At 44.3% G+C, this 17598-nt stretch overlaps 1 protein-coding gene across 1 annotated transcript in view; it reads right to left on the minus strand.

The window, feature by feature from the left end:
- ADAMTS16 (ADAM metallopeptidase with thrombospondin type 1 motif 16) overlaps positions 1 to 17598 on the minus strand; it is a 142674-nt gene that overhangs the window by 74473 nt on the left and 50603 nt on the right. The window contains exons 10-11 of the mRNA XM_025867549.2: positions 14386 to 14523; positions 5828 to 5981 (exon numbers count right to left, since the gene is read on the minus strand). Coding sequence (XP_025723334.1) covers positions 5828 to 5981; positions 14386 to 14523 — 292 coding nt within the window. The remainder of the gene's footprint in view (positions 1 to 5827; positions 5982 to 14385; positions 14524 to 17598) is intronic.

The raw sequence follows: 17598 nt of genomic DNA on the forward strand, positions 1-17598 counted from the left end.
AATCCCAAGCAGACTCCCCACTGAGCTCTGAGCCCGGGTGCCCCTAAAGTATTTTCATAATATTCTTACATTGTCGTTTTCTGGAACATTTTGCAGAATAAAGAAATATGAATGGAAGATACTATTAAAGGTGATTTTTTTTTAACTTTACTAAGGACAAAGCTCTCAAGTACAAGGGGCAGGTGATAGCTTGCCCCAAAAGCACGTGACCCACGCACCCAGTCTGTGTTTTCCCTATGCCCCCCGTGTATTTCGGCCCATCCTGGAATCTGCTCAATCCTCAGTGCAGTTCTCCAGACAGAAACAAATGACAGGAGTTAGAAGAGCCTGGAAATATCATATAATCCATGCTACTGTTATTCAACATATCGAAAAGTACTTGAGACCTTGGTACCCTACAGATATAACTGACATTTCACAAAAACATGACACTCTCTCTACCCTGGAAAACAAATAAAAAATCTAGTTTCTCAAAGAATTGGATAATAAAATGACCATGAAATGACCAAACAACCAAAAACCAGTTTTATCCTTTCTTATCATACTTTGAACTACGAATTCTAGACAATAATGTGCAATGATTGTATTAAATTAAGCATTATTGTTGTATGTCATTACATTCTTAATTAAATTTCAGGGTCCTCTTGGAACAAAGACCCTATTAAATCATACGTCTAGGGCCAAGGAGCTGGAATGTAAGACATGCTGGGTGTGGGGGGGAAGCTCCCAATTTCACAACAGTGCCCAGGACACTAAGGTGATCAAATTTCAAAGTAATTCTGGCAGCCCCGCATCTCAGACTGCAGGGTCAGGCTGCCAAGCCCCGCATGATGCTGACGAAGCAGAACAGGCACTAGATGAAGACGCAATGTTTGTAAAAACTAATACTTTGGAGAAAAAAGCTAAGTCCACATGGACAGCCCGTGCTTTTTTTCATCTTTGCAGCGAAGGAATCCAATCTTTAATGAAGGTGCTCACTTGTGAGTCTATCTTATAATTTAAGAGCTATGCTCACAAAGACCAATTTCAGCCATGCTGACTTGGTTGAGTTAAGCATCACAACCTAACACCCCAAATAAAACCAACATTTTCTAATGACTGTGTTGGGAATTTATTGGGGGATTTCCCAACTGTGAGTGCACTGTCCCCGGATCCATTTTCTCAAACTGTCGGTATTAGACTCACCAAAAATACCAACTGAAAATGCCATCACAAAAGATGTTATAATGGGATCTCTAATTTATTGCAATTATTTGTCTTTCAAGTATGGGATACTTTATCACTAGTTCCAATGATCACTCTACAAGGCATCAGAGGACAGATGAAGCTGTGGCCATATGGCTGTGTGAATTTAACCACAAGTATGTAAACACACATACACCAAATACACATCTATTTGTCCAAGAGACAGATGCATACGAATTTGCATTATCTATTAACTTTTCAAACCAAGAGTCCCTTTCTAAAATAGCATTCACCCATCTATCACCTGCTCAGCAAATGTTCACTGAGGAATCCTTAGGTGCTAGTTGCTGGTTTAGGCATCAGGTAATTTACTTGTTATTTATTTATTTGTTTTTCAAAGATTTTATTTATTTGGGAGAGAGAGAGAGATAGAGAGCATGAGCTGTGCGGAGGGACAGAGGGAGAAGCAGACTCCCCGTTGAGCAGGGAGCCTGATGCGGGACTCGATCCCAGGACCTTGAGATCGTGACCTGAGCCGAAGGCAGATGCTTAACTGACTGAATCACAGGGTGCCCTACTTGTTATTAATTTAAATTCTCTCATCAGTAAACTTTTGGATCTTTATACTTCAATCTAAAAAAACAGACCCATTTTCATAAACTTCAGAAGGAGTTCATTGAAAAAATTAAATTTTATAACTGAAAATGTTCTGAGATGCTCTAATTCACATGGAAAATAACCTAACTGCCCACTGTATCTAAATTTGAAATTCAAGACCCTAAAGATTCTGGCCACACAAATGATATTTAACTTAGAAAATCCATCAAGTTTATTTATGTCGAAGAACAATTTCACATCATAGGGAATGAGCTGACATGACTGATTGTAAAGGATGTAATTTCTTTTTTTTTAACTGAAAAGGTATTTCCTCTACTGTCCATGATGAAGTAACTGGTACCAGGCTTACTTTTCTGCATACAAAAACTATATGAAACTGGACAAAATATATGGGCCACTTGTTTTAGGCTTTGCAACTGGCAGCACAGTATGTGTCCCTGGAGAGAAGGGAATTCGTAAGGTGAGTGTCACCTTTGCTCTATCAATCTGCCTGACATGGTGCAGCCAGGTGAGTCCCAGGCAGACAACGACAGTCTCCCTGCATGGGGAATGCAGAGATCAGAGCTGGGGCCTGCAGAAGTAGCTAGAACCTGTGGGACTCTGTGGGACCAGAAAGTAAAAAGTAGTCACGTTAAGTAAGGGGCCCCAGATGCCTGCCTGAGGATTTCCTGCGGGCCCTTCCTTATCTGTGGGGTGAATGGTGATGCACTAGATGACACCTCATGTGGCCTAGATCAGGGCAGCAGCTCTGGGCTGCACACTCACCAGCTGGACGACAGAGGCCACACCATGCTGGGAGACACGGGAGTTTGGGCCCGCACGTGAGGGAGAGACCTCAGGGGAGAGCCCAAAGTCCACGCCCCCAGCCCAGAGCCCAGGCTGTGCCTCTGGCTAAGGAAAAACTGAAAGAGAGGAGCCCTAAGGAAGAACCAAACAAAGCCTCAAAGGATGAAGGGATCCCCCTATTATAATAATACAGTACAAATGTATATAACATAAAGTGATACTCTATTATAATATGTTACAAATACACTCAAGGCTATAAAGGGAAAAGTGGACAGAATGAGTGAAAAAAGATGGGAAATTTCAGTAGAGAATAGAAAGTATAAAGAATCAGATCGTATTTCTGGAAACAAAACTTAAAATAACCTAAATGTAGAGTTTGCCGAATTGTCTAAATATATGATTAGGTATGCCAGGGGATAAAGATGATGATCGGCTTTTTATCAGAAACAACCGGGTCCAGGGGAAAATGGAATTATAACTTTAAAATGTGTATAGGAAAAAAAAATAAAGAAAAAACTGTTTAGAGCTTTATATTCAGAAAAATGACTCTTCAAAACAGAGGGTGAATTTAATGACATTTTCAGATAAGGAAAACCTGACCTACCTTATGCCCAGCAGATGCAGGCTATAGAGAATGTTAAAGAAAGATCTTCAGACCAGAGCAAATGATACAATTTGGAGTTGATCCATGAGAAAGTATAAGTACTACATGGTGCATTTGTGGGTGAATATAAAAGGTGACATTTTATTTAAAAGCAACTCCCTGTGCTAAAACAAACATTTTAACATTGTGTCATGTTGCTTATAACATACACAGAGGTAAAATACATGATGAGGACAGTGCAGCGTGGGAGTCACGTGGGCTTACTTGTTGTAAGGATCTTGCATTTTGCATAGAGTGGTACAAGGTTAACTCTAAATCGATTGGGGCGCCCGGGTGGCTCAGGTGGTTGGGCGACTCCCTTCGGCTCAGGTCATGATCCCGGGCTCCTGGGATCGAGCCCCGCATCGGGCTCCCTGCTCCGCGGGAAGCCTGCTTCTCCCTCTCCCACGCCCCCTGCTTGTGTTCCCTCTCTGGCTATCTCTCTCTGTCAAATAAATAAATAAAATCTTTAAAAAAAAATAAATCGACTGTAAATTAGAGATGTAGCTATAATCTCCAGAACAACCACTAAAAATCAGCATAAGGAAGGATAGTTAAAATGTAAATTGAGGCAAAAAAACAGGATTGTTAGAAAGAAGCTTAAAGCAAAAGGAAGTAGAGAAATAAAAAAGAAGTGTGACGAATGGGAAACTAAATTTAAAACCTATCAACACAATTCTCCACATTCACATCATAGAGAAGAAAAACAATATAACTGCATCCCCAGAAGCAGAAAAAGCATTTCACAAAAGTCAACACACTTTTGTGATAAAATCTCTCAACAACCTAGGACCAGAATGGAACTTACCAGTTTGATAAAGGGTGACTATGTAAAACCATCAACTAACATCATATTTGCTTTTTATTAAGTTTTAATTGCAGTATACTTAACATACAGTGCTCTGTTGGTTTCAGACGTACAACATAGCGCTCAACGAGTCTACATGTGACTCAGTGCTCCTCACGGTAAGTGTGCTCTTAGTCCCCATCCCGTTTCCCTGGTCCCCCACCCACGTCCCCTGTGGTAACCCTGTTTGTTCTCTATAGTTAAGAGTCTGTTTCTTGCTTTGTCTCTCTTTTCCTTTATTTGTTTTGTTTCTTAAATTCGACCTACGAGTGAAATCAGACGGTATTTGTCTTTCTCTGACTGACTCACCTCACTTAGCATTATCCTCTCTAGTTCCATCCCTGTTGTTGCAAATACTTTACTTGGCATTTACAAAGTTCCAGAATAAGCAAACTGTATCTATGGTGATAGAAATCAGAACAAAGTTTGCTTATCTGGGTGGGGAAGGGGCTGAATGGAAGAGGGCATAAAGGAACTTTTTGGCTTTATGGAAGTAAGCCATGTTTTGATCAGCATGCTGGTAACGCGGGTAAACACAGTTGTTAAAATTCCAACTGTACACCTAAAACGAATCCATTTCACTGCATATAAATATTCCCTCAGTAATAAAAGATGATAGTAAGAAAAGATTTAGCTTCTTACTTCCTGCATTTTCCAAATGGCGCCAGAGTACCATGGATGATACAGTCCATGGTCACAGAGCAAAATAGTGTGTAAACCAGAGGTATGCTGTAGAAAATCCCATCTTTGAAAAAAAAAAAATGAGTCTTATGCTCCCTGTCCTTAACAGACATAAGAGTAACGCTCAAAAACTTCCTAGGGATTTCACATGGAAAAGGCAACATTAGGGATACAAGCTGATGGTAACTGATTTATTGCTCTTGTCCCAAGTTGACATTACCCAGCTCAGGAGATAAGGATCCCTTCCTGGAACACGGTTGTAACTGACCTTAGGGGGAAATCTCCTCGAGTTTAGAAGAAAAGAGATTATCACGTTAGGTTTAAATTGGGAATATTCCCAGTACATTATGAAATGTTGGGGGTTTCTAGAGGATCATATTTTTGTCTATTTTCCTCTTGATTTCATTATAAACTAGAATAAAGGAAATCTCAGGAATAGGTACTTTCATTTAATTTATGGGTAGCTTTCCTTGGGGTTCAGTACAGCAAGTTCCTAGATCCCGACCTGCCCGTCCAACACGGGCGCATGTCTCTGTGTCACACGCAGAATTTATGTCAGGAAGCCACGCCAGTCATGTCCCTGAGCTCAGCGGCGCACATCACACCTTCTACAAGAAACTTCTCTAGAAAGGCTGTCCTTGGGAAATTTAATAATCAGAAGCTCTAGACAGGTTGTTGCTCCATGGTAAATTCTGCTTATAGCTGAGGAAGGTAAAGCAGGGAGGTACTATTTTCTTAACAGCATTGGAAAAAAATGCAGAGCATTAATTTGCCAACTCACACCAACCAGAGGTTATTGCTGAGTTCCCACGTGATAAATCAGAAACAAGAGCTGACCTAACAGGCCAAGTCGGTTCTCCAATGAAAAGCGATACCCACACCAGGATCGACCAGCTTCTTCTTTGCCAGGAGAACATATGTTTCCTGTTATCTAAGACCAGCTCTAACTCACAGGATCTGACATTTGGTAGGTACCCAATAAATGCAGAATACATCAATGTCCGTTACACTGAATAAAACGGTTTTATGAATCATATTGCACTGAGCATTTGCCAATAATCACTTGCCTTTTTAAAATCCAGCATGCAGAGCTTGGCTTTCTCTCCAAACTGCCACTTGCACTGAGTGTTGGCATCATATAACTCTCCCGGCAACTTCTCAGGGTACTTGTACTCCTTCACAGGCTTCGGCTGATCCACAAGGCACAGCGCTTGGGCGGTGCTGAAATGCACAGGACATGGGGCTGCTGGTGATTCCGCAACACTTACCGGAGATGCACCTTCCTGAGGCCGGGCTCTTCTCCTGCAATCTGACAACATTCCCTGTGCAGCGAGGCGGGGGTGGCGGTGGGGGGTGGGGGTGGAGGGTGGGGGTGGGGGGTTGGGCATTCTTCTCTTGCGGGCCCATATGACATTTATCTCCATCCTATTTAAATACAGGGGCCACATATCCTGAAACTGCTCCTACTGCATTTCAGCTTTTCCAGGAAGACAATTTGTTCTTCATTAGATTCCTCAAGCTTATCACGGGGAAAAGGTGAGATGGAAGAGCACAAGCAGATGTTCAGTGTGAGAAGTGCCAACTGCAGACACTTTTACGTACACTTCTGGCCATGAGTGATCAAAAGATGGAAATGGGCATTGTGGAAGGCTAGCACAATCCACTTATCTCAAAGACGAGAATTTTCTTTCTTTCTTTCCCCCCACTCCATCCTTACCTCCCTTCCTCCCCCCTTCCACTCTCCTCTTTCCCCCTCCCTCCTTCCCTTCCCCGGGCCAGGGGCCACCTACACACAAGCTCACAGCCTCCAGAGGTTCCCCGTGGAACACAGCAACAATTTCTACCAGCTATGCTCCATGCTCAGGCTAATTTCTGACTAGATCCCAAAGTCAAGAAGGAAATTAACTCTGCTTAAGTTCACTAGCAGATGGCTAAAGACCAACTAATGATTCCTTCCTCCACAAACACGGTATTCCCTTCCCTAGCAGGGACAGGCATAGTTATAATTTTCACATTCGGAGGGAGGGCAAAGAGTGTTTGCATGTAGCAACTAAATCTTGCTTGCAAATTTCAATAAGCCAAAAAAAAAATCCCTTCTATGTTAGCAATATATTGAACAATGGCAGACCTGCCCATGGATCCCTACTTTTTCTTTGTGTGGCTGCCCACCTCGACTGGGACCTTTCTGGCCTCAGTCTCCACCCCAGTCTCAAATTCCACTGCCTTCGAGTCCACTCCTGCATGCCTTCGATTCACACTGACCCATGAAACACGAGGGTGGTCCCAGCTACCGTGGAGGAGACGTCAGTCCTACGTAAGAGGAGATCAGAAGCCCTTTTGGAGCACACTGAGAAGTACAGACTAAACCAAATGATAGGACAGTGTTAAGAGCAGTGGCCGGCTCACTGTGAGCATTCAACAAATGACCTGTCTGTCTATCACGGTCACTAGGATCATACCACAAAGGGATATTTTTAGGTAAAGAAAAACGATTAAAAGCATAATTAGTAGTTAAAGACAGGAGTGACTTGGCAATTTTGGAATTCCATAGAACCTTTCTCTGATGGATCTCAAGTGATTTATACATACGAGTTTGGTGTTCCCCATTAGGTCCCTGAGGCTACGTCAGGGTGGCAATATGATCCCCATCCTCTGGACAGGAAACCAGGAAAACTCAGCCAAACTGACTGGCCCCAGCAAGAGACTGACAATTAAAACAGTTTCACAGGTTCAGGAATTTTTATAGTTTGTGTAAATGTATAAGCACAGGGCGTGAGGACAAGGTTCCCACCTGGCCATGAGAAATGCAGTGCACAGACTGGGAGCCTGGAAGAAGCTGGGAGCCTGCAAGGAGGTGTAGGAACACACCTATCACTGTTGGGATGTGCAGGTCGGCTCCAATTAGCTTCACCTTTGAAGGGAAGCAACTCCCCATGTGGATCTCACCCTTGTGCTCCCGGTTAGGCTCCGGCTGGAGCACATCTGCTCTTTCCCCCTTGGCCACAGCAGGTGTCATGGCCAAGCACAAAGCCAATGGGGCAGGTGTGAGAAAACCCCATGGCATGGATGTTGAAAGGAAAAGCCACTGCACAAACAATCCACCATAGTATCCACGTGGACAAATCGTGTCTTGACCCTGTGGCATGCCCCAGATGAAAGTCAGGTGCCCTACATGTGATAAGCAAAACAATAAAGCTTGTAGGAGATCGTGTGGAAGAATATATTTGTGACTCTGGGGTAAGTAGAAATTTTTTTATTCTAGCAGCCCACAAAAAGTACTAACCCCAAAGGAAAAATATGGATTAATTGAGACTCTGTTACAAAAAGGAAAACTCTGTTAACCAAAAGACACCATTAACGGTGGAGATACCTACCAAGTCATAGAGTGACAGAAGATACTCACATAATATGTATTTTACATAATGAACAAAGTATTCAGAATATATAAGGTACTCCCATCAAGAGACAAGAAAAAATAAAAAAGCCTAATTTTTAAAAATTCATGAGAGATCTGAACAGGCACTTCACTCAAGATTATTCAAATGACCATTAAACATGTAAAAACACACTCGTTCTCTTTAATGGCCACTTTGGTATGTCACTAGACTCCCAGCGAAATGGCTAAAATGGAGAAGACCGACAAGACCAAGTGTTGGCAAGGGTTCAGCGCCTTGTGAGTGCTCATAACTGTGGGCATGTGACTTTGCATAACCACTCAGGAAGCTGCCGGGGTGTCTCCTGACACTGCAGACTCCGTATTCATGACCCTAGAGTTCCAGGCCTACGAATAATCAGAAACATATACGTAAACCAAAAGAATATGCAGAGTATCATTTCTTAAATAGCCCCAAATTGGAATCTCAAATGCCTGTCACCAACAGAATGGATTCATAAGTTGTAGCATATTCATGCAATTAAAAATAAATAAATGATGCTATATTTTTATGCAGCAACAAGGCTGAATCTCATAATCGTGGTATTTAGCTAAAGATCCCAGATACAGAGTAGTATGTCGCTCATGATTCTGTTCATAGCAAGTTCAGAAACAGGCAAAACTAGCCTATGGTGGCCTGTGTCAGGAGCATGGTCATCTCTGGGGAGGAAGGAGATGATGATGAGAGTGAGTGCGGGGTTCTGGGCTGTTCACTGTGCTCTGGAGCTTTTTATAAAGGTTAGTTAACATATTCATTATCTCACATCCTTAGATTTGTGAATGTTGTGTAGTGAGAATTTTTTTTTTTTTTTTTTAAGTTTAGGCTCCACACTGGGTGTGGAGTCCAACGTGAGGCTCGAACTCACAGCCCTGACATCAAGACCTGAGCTGAGATCAAGAGTCGGACGCTTAACTGACTGAGGCTCCCAGGCACTCCAAGAGAACTTGTAAGATCTACTCTCAGCAATAATCAAGCACAGAATACAGGATTGTTCATAGTTACCGTGCTATACATGGAAGCCCCCATAACCTCCTCATCTTAGAACTGCAAGTTTGTATGTGTGACCACCTTCACCAGCACTCCCACCCCAGTATAACTCTTTGTTGCCATGAGCTTGAATTTTTAGATTCCACATGTAAGTGGGATCATACAGTTTGTCTTTCTCTGACTTATCCCACATAGCATAATGCCCTCAAGGTCCATCCACACCGCCAAAAATAGCAGGATTTCCTTCTTTCTCATGGCTGAATAATATTCACTGTGTGTATGTGTGTATGAATGAACTGAAATTTGTTCTTTCCATTATACCCCCAAATATTCTTAATGGGCTCTCAGGTCAAATCAGATTTTCTCATTGACAGAAGAGGTATGGTGTGGGGCAGCGGTCCCACGCACCCCTCAAGCTCCTGGCTCCCAGCGATGGTCCCTTTTCCCATGGACTGACATAGATTCATGGGGTCAGAGGGAAGGCACATTCACTGGTCTGTGAATACCATGATTCAAATTTTTAAAAAGTAAATTGAAGATGAGTCCCTGTTGTCATTAAATTAAAATAATGAGTTAAAATTTCCTTAGTCCTAGGCCTCCCGGACAGACATGAGTAAGTGGGATGAGATCTGTGTCTGTTCCTCAGAAATGATGCATGACGTCACTGAGTAGGCTGATGAATTTACTCCAAACACGTATCCGTCCTTCTTGACTACGAACTATAGGGAAACATTGTGCTGACAACTTCAGACCGACTGAGTGCCTTTTTTTAAATATATTTTTTCCATGTACCAAATGCGAGACTGCTAATAAAGGAAAGCGGTTTCATCTTTAAAAGTTAGCCACTTATCCTCACTCATTGTTGGGATCGTATCAAAATAGCCGCCTAATTGGTGGAGAACATAACAGGATTGTGATTACTTGGAAATCAGGAAGTCGGCAAACACGTCAAAGAGGATAAGTCTCCGATTGATTAAACTGATGAGACTTCTCTGCCAACACAGTATAGACATGGCCCATTCATCACTGGTCATCCCATGGGAACAAAAGCTTGAGTGACTTTGACAACAGGAGGCTCTCTTGGAAAATTTAATCTTTCAAGAGAACAAATTTGTGAGCATGCATAATCTTGTGTTTCTGTTCATAACCATGTGGCCCAGCAAAACTAGCAAAGTTCTTGAAAATAAAAGTTTATGACTGAATGGCCACACAAGGGTTTTACTGACTGACACAAAAACAAATGAGCGAACTTGAGCAGACATTGAACCGTCCCGGGATCCCAGAGCAAACATGTCTCTGAACCACACTCTTGGCAACCCCTCCTAGGGCCACGGTCTGATTCGAAGATCACAGCCCATATCTAATGTCATCAAAACAAGTGCTCTCTAAGCATATAACTATTTCCTTCCACGAGTTCTCCTACAGTTCTTGGCAGCTGAGCAGCAATCTGGACTCTTGCATGATGCTGATTCTCACCGTACACCCACCCGTTGAGCCCCTGCTCTCCACGGTGTCTGGGTACATTTCAAAAAAATTAAACATGTTTATCTTCATCAAAACCATGAAGATGAAAAAGCTATAAAAATTTTGAGGGGCACCTGGATGGCTCAGCTGGTTAAGCGTCTTGCCTTCAGCTCAGGTCATGATCTCAGGGTCCTGGGATCGAGCTCCGCATTGGGCTCCCTGCTCAGCGGGGAGTCTGCTTCTGCCCCTCCCTCTGCTGCTCCCCCTGCTTGTGTGCTCTCGCTCGCGCACATGCATTCTCTCTCTCAATGAAATAAATAAATAAAATCTTTAAAACAGTTTTTTTTTGAAAAATAATCTAGAAAATTATAGAAAGGGTATAGAAAACTTCGATGTAAACTTCAGTTTGTGCTCTTTTTTATTACAGAAAGCAGAATTCTTCAAGCACGTGCACACGCAAACATACACACACACACCCCAAACAAAACTGAACAGCTGCAAGAAACAGCTACAAACAATGCTAACAATCCCCAACTTGACTCCACAAGGAGCCCGCACAGGGAAGAGCAAACATTGAAAGGACCCCAATATGTCATGTCACCAGTAGAATAATGTTAACACTGCCTTTTTTTGTATTAGAAATAAAAGGAAAATGATCAAGTGTATGTTACTAGAATATAGATTTGTATTGCCAGGTGACAGATACTATCCACGAAATTTTCACTCTTCTTGGCTGGCATGAACTATGGAAGGCAGCCATCATTCCTTTAGGCGGTAAAATATCTTGACTGATGTGAAGTCTTATGGTAAGAACATGAGGAAAGAACCCAGGCTGAAGGTGAGTGGCTCAGAAGACTTGCTACAGGCTCCACGAGGGCACGGGGAGGAGCCTCAGACAGTGAGCAAACTGGGAGCATAACCACCAGAAACATGCACGTGACCCCGCCCTGTTGTGTGCTAGAGAGAAGCTTCTGTATTTTGTGCAACAGAAAAAAGGGAGGAAAAGGCTTTACTGACAAAATAAGAAAGAAAGAGAAAAGGAGAGAAAGAGAGAAAAAAAATGAAGCAAGCCTAGACCCCAAGATAAGCAGCTCCGTGGGGCGAGCCAGTGAGGCTAGCAGAAGCCTGAAAGGTGTCTTACGGGGTACAACACGAGCTGGGGACTCTTGTACTCGACTCCTGGCTTCGAATAACGAGTTCTGGGTTCTGACTATAGGCACGTGCATCAGTTGCGGAGACTTGGAAGGCGGATATCTGGCTGCTAAGCTGGTGGTCCGTGCATACCGCCAATCTGTTTTCCTTCCCCCAGGTCTGGTGGGGCCAGCATGGGTCACGCACCCTGCCGCTACACCTCCCTCCAGATTCTCTGTTCAGTTGCTGGCATCGTGTGGCAGAAACAGGAGAGGGACAAGCATGTGCTCCTGGTGTCTCAGACTGGCCCGGGATGGACTCACTCCAGCATGGGGTCCAGAGGAGGGTAGAAGGGGGGAGTCATCAAGGTGCCATGGGTTAGCGCACACACAGATAGCCACTGAGGTACTTCCTACCAATGTTTTCACTTCGTGTGTCTACCCATACTTATAAGCACTCACTGTATGACATAACTTGTTACAGATACGAACATATATTTTATGTAGCAGATGTACAGCAGGCATTCTGTAAATAGAAAGGATATGAATAAAATATATAGAAACACATCTATCAACGCATGCACTTGGATGTATCTACAGTTCAGTTTAGATATACACAGACACAGTTTCATTTGTTTCCAAGAATTCTGTGCTGGCAAAAGCCTCACTTTCCTTGAAATATCGGTATTTGCCCTATTTTCTGTTCATATGAATGGATTTGATCTCCTTTCTTGCTTCGGTTCCTAGAAAGACCTTTGCCCAATTTCAAGCTCCAATATCACAGCCAAAGCCTCTATTTTAAGACTGATATATTTGTGTGTTTATTCCTTGTTCTCCATTTTTTATTTTCATTTGCTTTTCGTCTTCATCTGTCAATTCTAATTTTTTTTTGTTTTGTTTTGTTTTGTTTTTAGAGAGGGAGAGCGTGCGCCTTTGCAGGGGGCAGGGCAGAGGGAGAGAGAGAAGGGCGAGCAGGTTCCATGCCCAGCGCAGAGCCCAGCGGGGGCAGGGGGATGGGTGGGGCTCAATCTCAGGACCCTGAGTTCCTGAGCTGAGCCGAAATCAAGAGTCGCATGCTTCACCAAATGAGCCACCCAGGCGCCCCTAATTATTTTTTTGTATGTTTTCTTGTCATAATCTGCTCCAAATTCTTGAAGTAAGGTGGTTTGGTTTGCTAGCTTTGTCCAAGAATATATCACTGACATAAGAGTACTAACTCTCATACCTTCCTTGACGAATCTCAGAAATGTGAGCGCATTTAATGGAGAACTCGCCAGGAAGGTCCTTTGCCGCCAGCACTGACACATTTTGGAAAGATGGAAGCACATGCTTTGTATCTCCTTGACAAGAATCAGTGGATTATTGAGTGTTGGTGTGTTTGTCAGAGAGTGAGCACAAGCCTTCTAGGTGTCTGGCAAGATACGTTTCTGTGTCACGGATACGCATGTCCCCCCTCCTGAGCGAAAGCAGTTCTCCTTCCCAGGGCCAGGGAAACAAGAATGTTCCCGAAAGAACAAGGGTAGAGAGGGGTGTGTCCTCCAGGAGGCACAAGAACCTCAGAGCACGGTGTGCTGCAGGTACCACCCCTGGGGCCCAGGAGAGCCCGCTCAGAAGGGAAGAGAAGGAATGCAGGGAGCTCAGGTGGGCACACACCTGCAGTCCCAGCCCCCACATTCATGACCCAGCCCTTAAAGGGTGGGCCCTCAGCTGCATGCTCGCTGCCAGGAACACAGCCCTGTCCTGCACACCCTCCATAGCCCTCTCCTCCGCTGGGAACCATGGGCTGTGGTGCACAACCAGCTCCTACAAGAGGAAGTGACCACAGGATGGAAGGCCCCGGGTTCTGTGTGACCACACGCAGCAGGTTCGCTGACCCGCGCAACAGCGTTGACACACGTCAGAAATAAGGTTAGGGTCTGCAGCTGAAACTAAACTCCAAACTCAACGTCCTTGAGACTTGGGGGACAGTCTGCCTTACTAGCAGATCTAAGGCCACTTCCTAAAGTCCCTCCTTTCTCTAAAGAGTTGAAAATCTACTGACTGTCTTTCTCAGCAGGTCAAACCCTATCTCTCCAATGTCCTATATCCTAAATGAATTAGTGCTTTAATAAACAGTTACAAAAATAATTATTTAAAATTGCACGATTTTAGAGCCAGGCTAAGGTTTCCCCTTCTAATAAGAAATGTACTTTGTGGAAAAGAAAAGAAAAGAGAAAAAAGAGAAGAGAAGAGAAGAGACCCCCAAAAGTTACATTGCTTCCCCACTGTGTGCACGGTAGGTCTTCCTACTCATGAATAAAAAACGTTTAGTCACAGAAGTGAGAATTTAAAACAACTAAATGTTAGTGACAAATACTTTGATTTGCTAAGTATCTTGGGTTTCATTTGAGTCTAAAGGTCAAATGATGTTGGATTCAGCCTGCAGGACTTGGAGCTCTAAGGAAGTGTCTGACAAATTTCTTGGCTGAGGGAGCATCTCAAGACACCTTCGAAGGTGAACCATCTTGGGAAGTCACAGCCAAGCTGGGGCTGCTTGGACAGAATCAGGCTGCCCAGACAGGGGGCACCAAAGGCACTAAGAGACACACACCCAGCTCCGGGAGTTCATACCTTAAAAATTTGTGCAGGTACTGGCGGCTGCAGGGTGACCAGGAGAAGACCCCATTGCGTCCTGCCAATGTGGGGGACATGATGTTGCCCTCAGACTTTTTGCACACGTTCCCTTCTCCATCATGGACCATGCCGAAGCTGTGAGAGAGAGAAATGGTTCTTTCAAAACCAGGAAAAGGGTCAATGACCTAACAGACTCCATCAAATGCACGTTCAACTCCTACACGCCTGCCTGGCCATCACGCAGAAAGGAAATGTCTGAACAGCCAAGTCTTAGAGCATAGCCATGCAGTCACAGACCTTTCCTGAAGAACTACCCTTCGGTAGTTCTAGAAAGGGCACACCAATACAAAATGAAGCATGCGTCTGGATATCTGCGAAGGGCCCATGTTTTAATTATAAAAATCATTTCAGGTGGGGTGGGGAGGGCAGGTCTCTTGACCTTGATAAAGCTGACAGTGTTCCCTCCTGCTCTCATCTCTCTACACTCTTCTGGTCACCAGGGATTTTCAGAATTTGCACGTGTTTGTCAGAAACACAAACGTAGTCTCCCCAGGTGCGTCTGATGCCTCCCACAATTGGAGAACTGACCACCTGTTAGAGCTCCCTGTGGGGCTGACCCTTTGTTCCCCACTCCCACCAAGGGCTGCCCCACCTCCTGCCAGGTCTGCACTGCTGGGGACTGTCACGGCTGGACAGTGCTTGACCACATTCCCTACGTCCCTTTGGAGGAAGTAGCTCCATGAAGCCCAGTGGGCAATCTTGCTGCCTTTATCTGCAGGAATTGGTTGAAGGTACACCTGTTCCTTCAGGCTCAAAACCAGACTACTCTGGGGCACCAGCCCTAGGTGAGTAGAAGGCGCCATCTCAAGCCTCATTGGCTCTTGGGGTACTTAATAGGGTCCTTTACAGATGTGCCAATTGGCACCCTTTCACTGTCACCTGAGAAAACTCTAGCCCTACACCTATAAGAATGCCATGAACCGAGTTGCTACGTCTCTTTACCAAGTCAGCTTCTTCTTAACTGCCTAGAGCTTTGGCTGTAGGAGTGTTTCACGCTGCCATTTTCATCTACCCTAGAAAGAGCACAACTAATGGCTTGGGAAGAACGCCTGGGCGATTTGGGAGTCCGAGATGACCCTGAAGACTTCCCATGAAAGCAAACATATTCTTAGAGGGTGGAGCCATTGTTGGCCATTAACGTCTGGTAGCTGCCAAATCACTGGATGGATTCTTAGATAATGGGGTTCCACAGGAGTGGGGTACAGAGCAAAGGGGAAGGCAAGGAGGCCCAAAGCAAAGCAGGGCAAGATGGTTACTGGGTCTGGGGACATTCCAAGAAGGCCACCAAGCATCTCATGATGAGAGGAGGCAGGGCAGCAGGGACAGAAGACTCCCAACACTGGGGAAGGGGGCTCCAACCACGGGCTAGGGAATCTGTATTTGTGGCTGAGGCTGAAAACACATTTTCCCCACTTCACTGGCTTGCTTATAGAGATTTAATAGTATCAGTAAAAATAACTCACACTTATAAGCGCTCACTAGTGTTCAAACAGGATATTAAACACCTTATCTGTATTTTCTAACTTAAGCCTCCCCAAAAGCCTATAAGGCAGGTAGAATATCGTGACAGCAAGACTGAGGACTGGAGAAAGCCATGTCCACCGTCTCGGACTCAGGACTGCAACCTGATGCTCCGACATCAGAGCCCAGGCGGGACCCGGGTAAGAGCGTAACACGAGCACCATTGAAGGGCGTATCCAAGGAAATCTGGCATGCAAACATTGTTGAATTTCTGCAAAATTCCTGCTCAGTACCAAGGGTGATGCAGATGGGAGTCATTTCAGCCTCCACCCATCCTCTGAAGTTCTATTAAAGCAATCAATCAAGGCCAGGGTAACCATATAGCAGAGGAAATGTGTCATGGCTATGAAAAGGATTCAGACTGTAATCACATATAGGTATCTGCCTTGGGGAGAAAGTTAGGAAAATGAACAACCAAAGTACACTCCCCTGGCGGGCCCTTGACCTGTGTAGATGACACGTGCACTGTGGTCCAGTAAGTGCCCCAGGTAAATGTGCTACCACTCTGCCCACATTTCTAAGGACACGAAAGCCACAGCAACCCAGATCTGGGGACATGGGGGTCTGAAACTTTTTCATCTAAGATATTTTCCATGATTCTTTCTAGAACTGATTCTCAAACTCTGCTGTGCGTCAGAATATCTGAGAAATGCACAGCTCGGTGTGGCTCCCCAAAGTCCATCCTTGTAGATTTTTTTTTTTTTAATTTAGTAGCTTAGGAGTTAGGCTTTGGTACTTGGGTGTATTCTAACACAATAAGGTAATCCTGATGCCCACCCAAATCTCAGCATGACTACATTGCGAAGTTGTCTTTCCAAGTAGTTCAGTGTCCATATATTGTACCGTGATGGATGTCAGCACGTTCGCGTCAAAGTACCCCGCAGTGACCACACTTGATAGTACCAATAAAGTCAGGGAAGGATGAAAAGAACACATTTTGAAGATAAGGTTGGTATTTGGCAACCAAGAAATGTAAACACTACCCAAGTTACACCATACCAGACGTGTTCTTTGCTTCCATGAGCCACAGTATTTTATTCAAAATTTTCATCACCCCATAGGTTGAAACAGTAAATATACTGTTTTCTTTCCTACCCACTAGCTTTTAAGTTTCTGAAGGACAGAGACCCTTCTTGTCCATGCCCAGCCCCAGGCCAGTATGCTCACTAGCCCATAACAGGTTCTCCACTGATGTTTGTTGAATAAACAAAGACCAACCTTCCAGCCATAACACCCACTCAAATACCCAAATGTAAACATAATTTCAGATTAAACTGGACTTGGGAATTATAATCAGTGTGCAATGCTTTTAACTTCTCTACAGTATGTTTTCAGTGATTCAATTGCATCAGCATGTATTCTGTCATCACTAACGATTTACCCAGAAGGATGAACGCCATGTCTCGTTAGAGGTGGTATTGAGTATTTCAGACTGTTCAGACAGCGGTAGTTAAGGAAACAAGAAACCCTTTGAAGTAACCACGGGCCAATGCCATCCGGATGGCTAAATCACACCCTTGGTGCCATGACGGTGCCACAGGTGGGCCTAGGGGTTGGAGCTCCGATGTGGACTTTTCAAGGAGCACAACACACCCCCGTCAAGAGGGAGAAAGCTGGCGTGGACACAGC

The sequence above is a fragment of the Callorhinus ursinus genome, unplaced genomic scaffold (genome assembly GCF_003265705.2).
Source record: "Callorhinus ursinus isolate GAN/ISIS: 27379988/994484 unplaced genomic scaffold, GSC_fseal_2.0 scaffold3, whole genome shotgun sequence".
Lineage (NCBI taxonomy): Eukaryota > Metazoa > Chordata > Mammalia > Carnivora > Otariidae > Callorhinus > Callorhinus ursinus.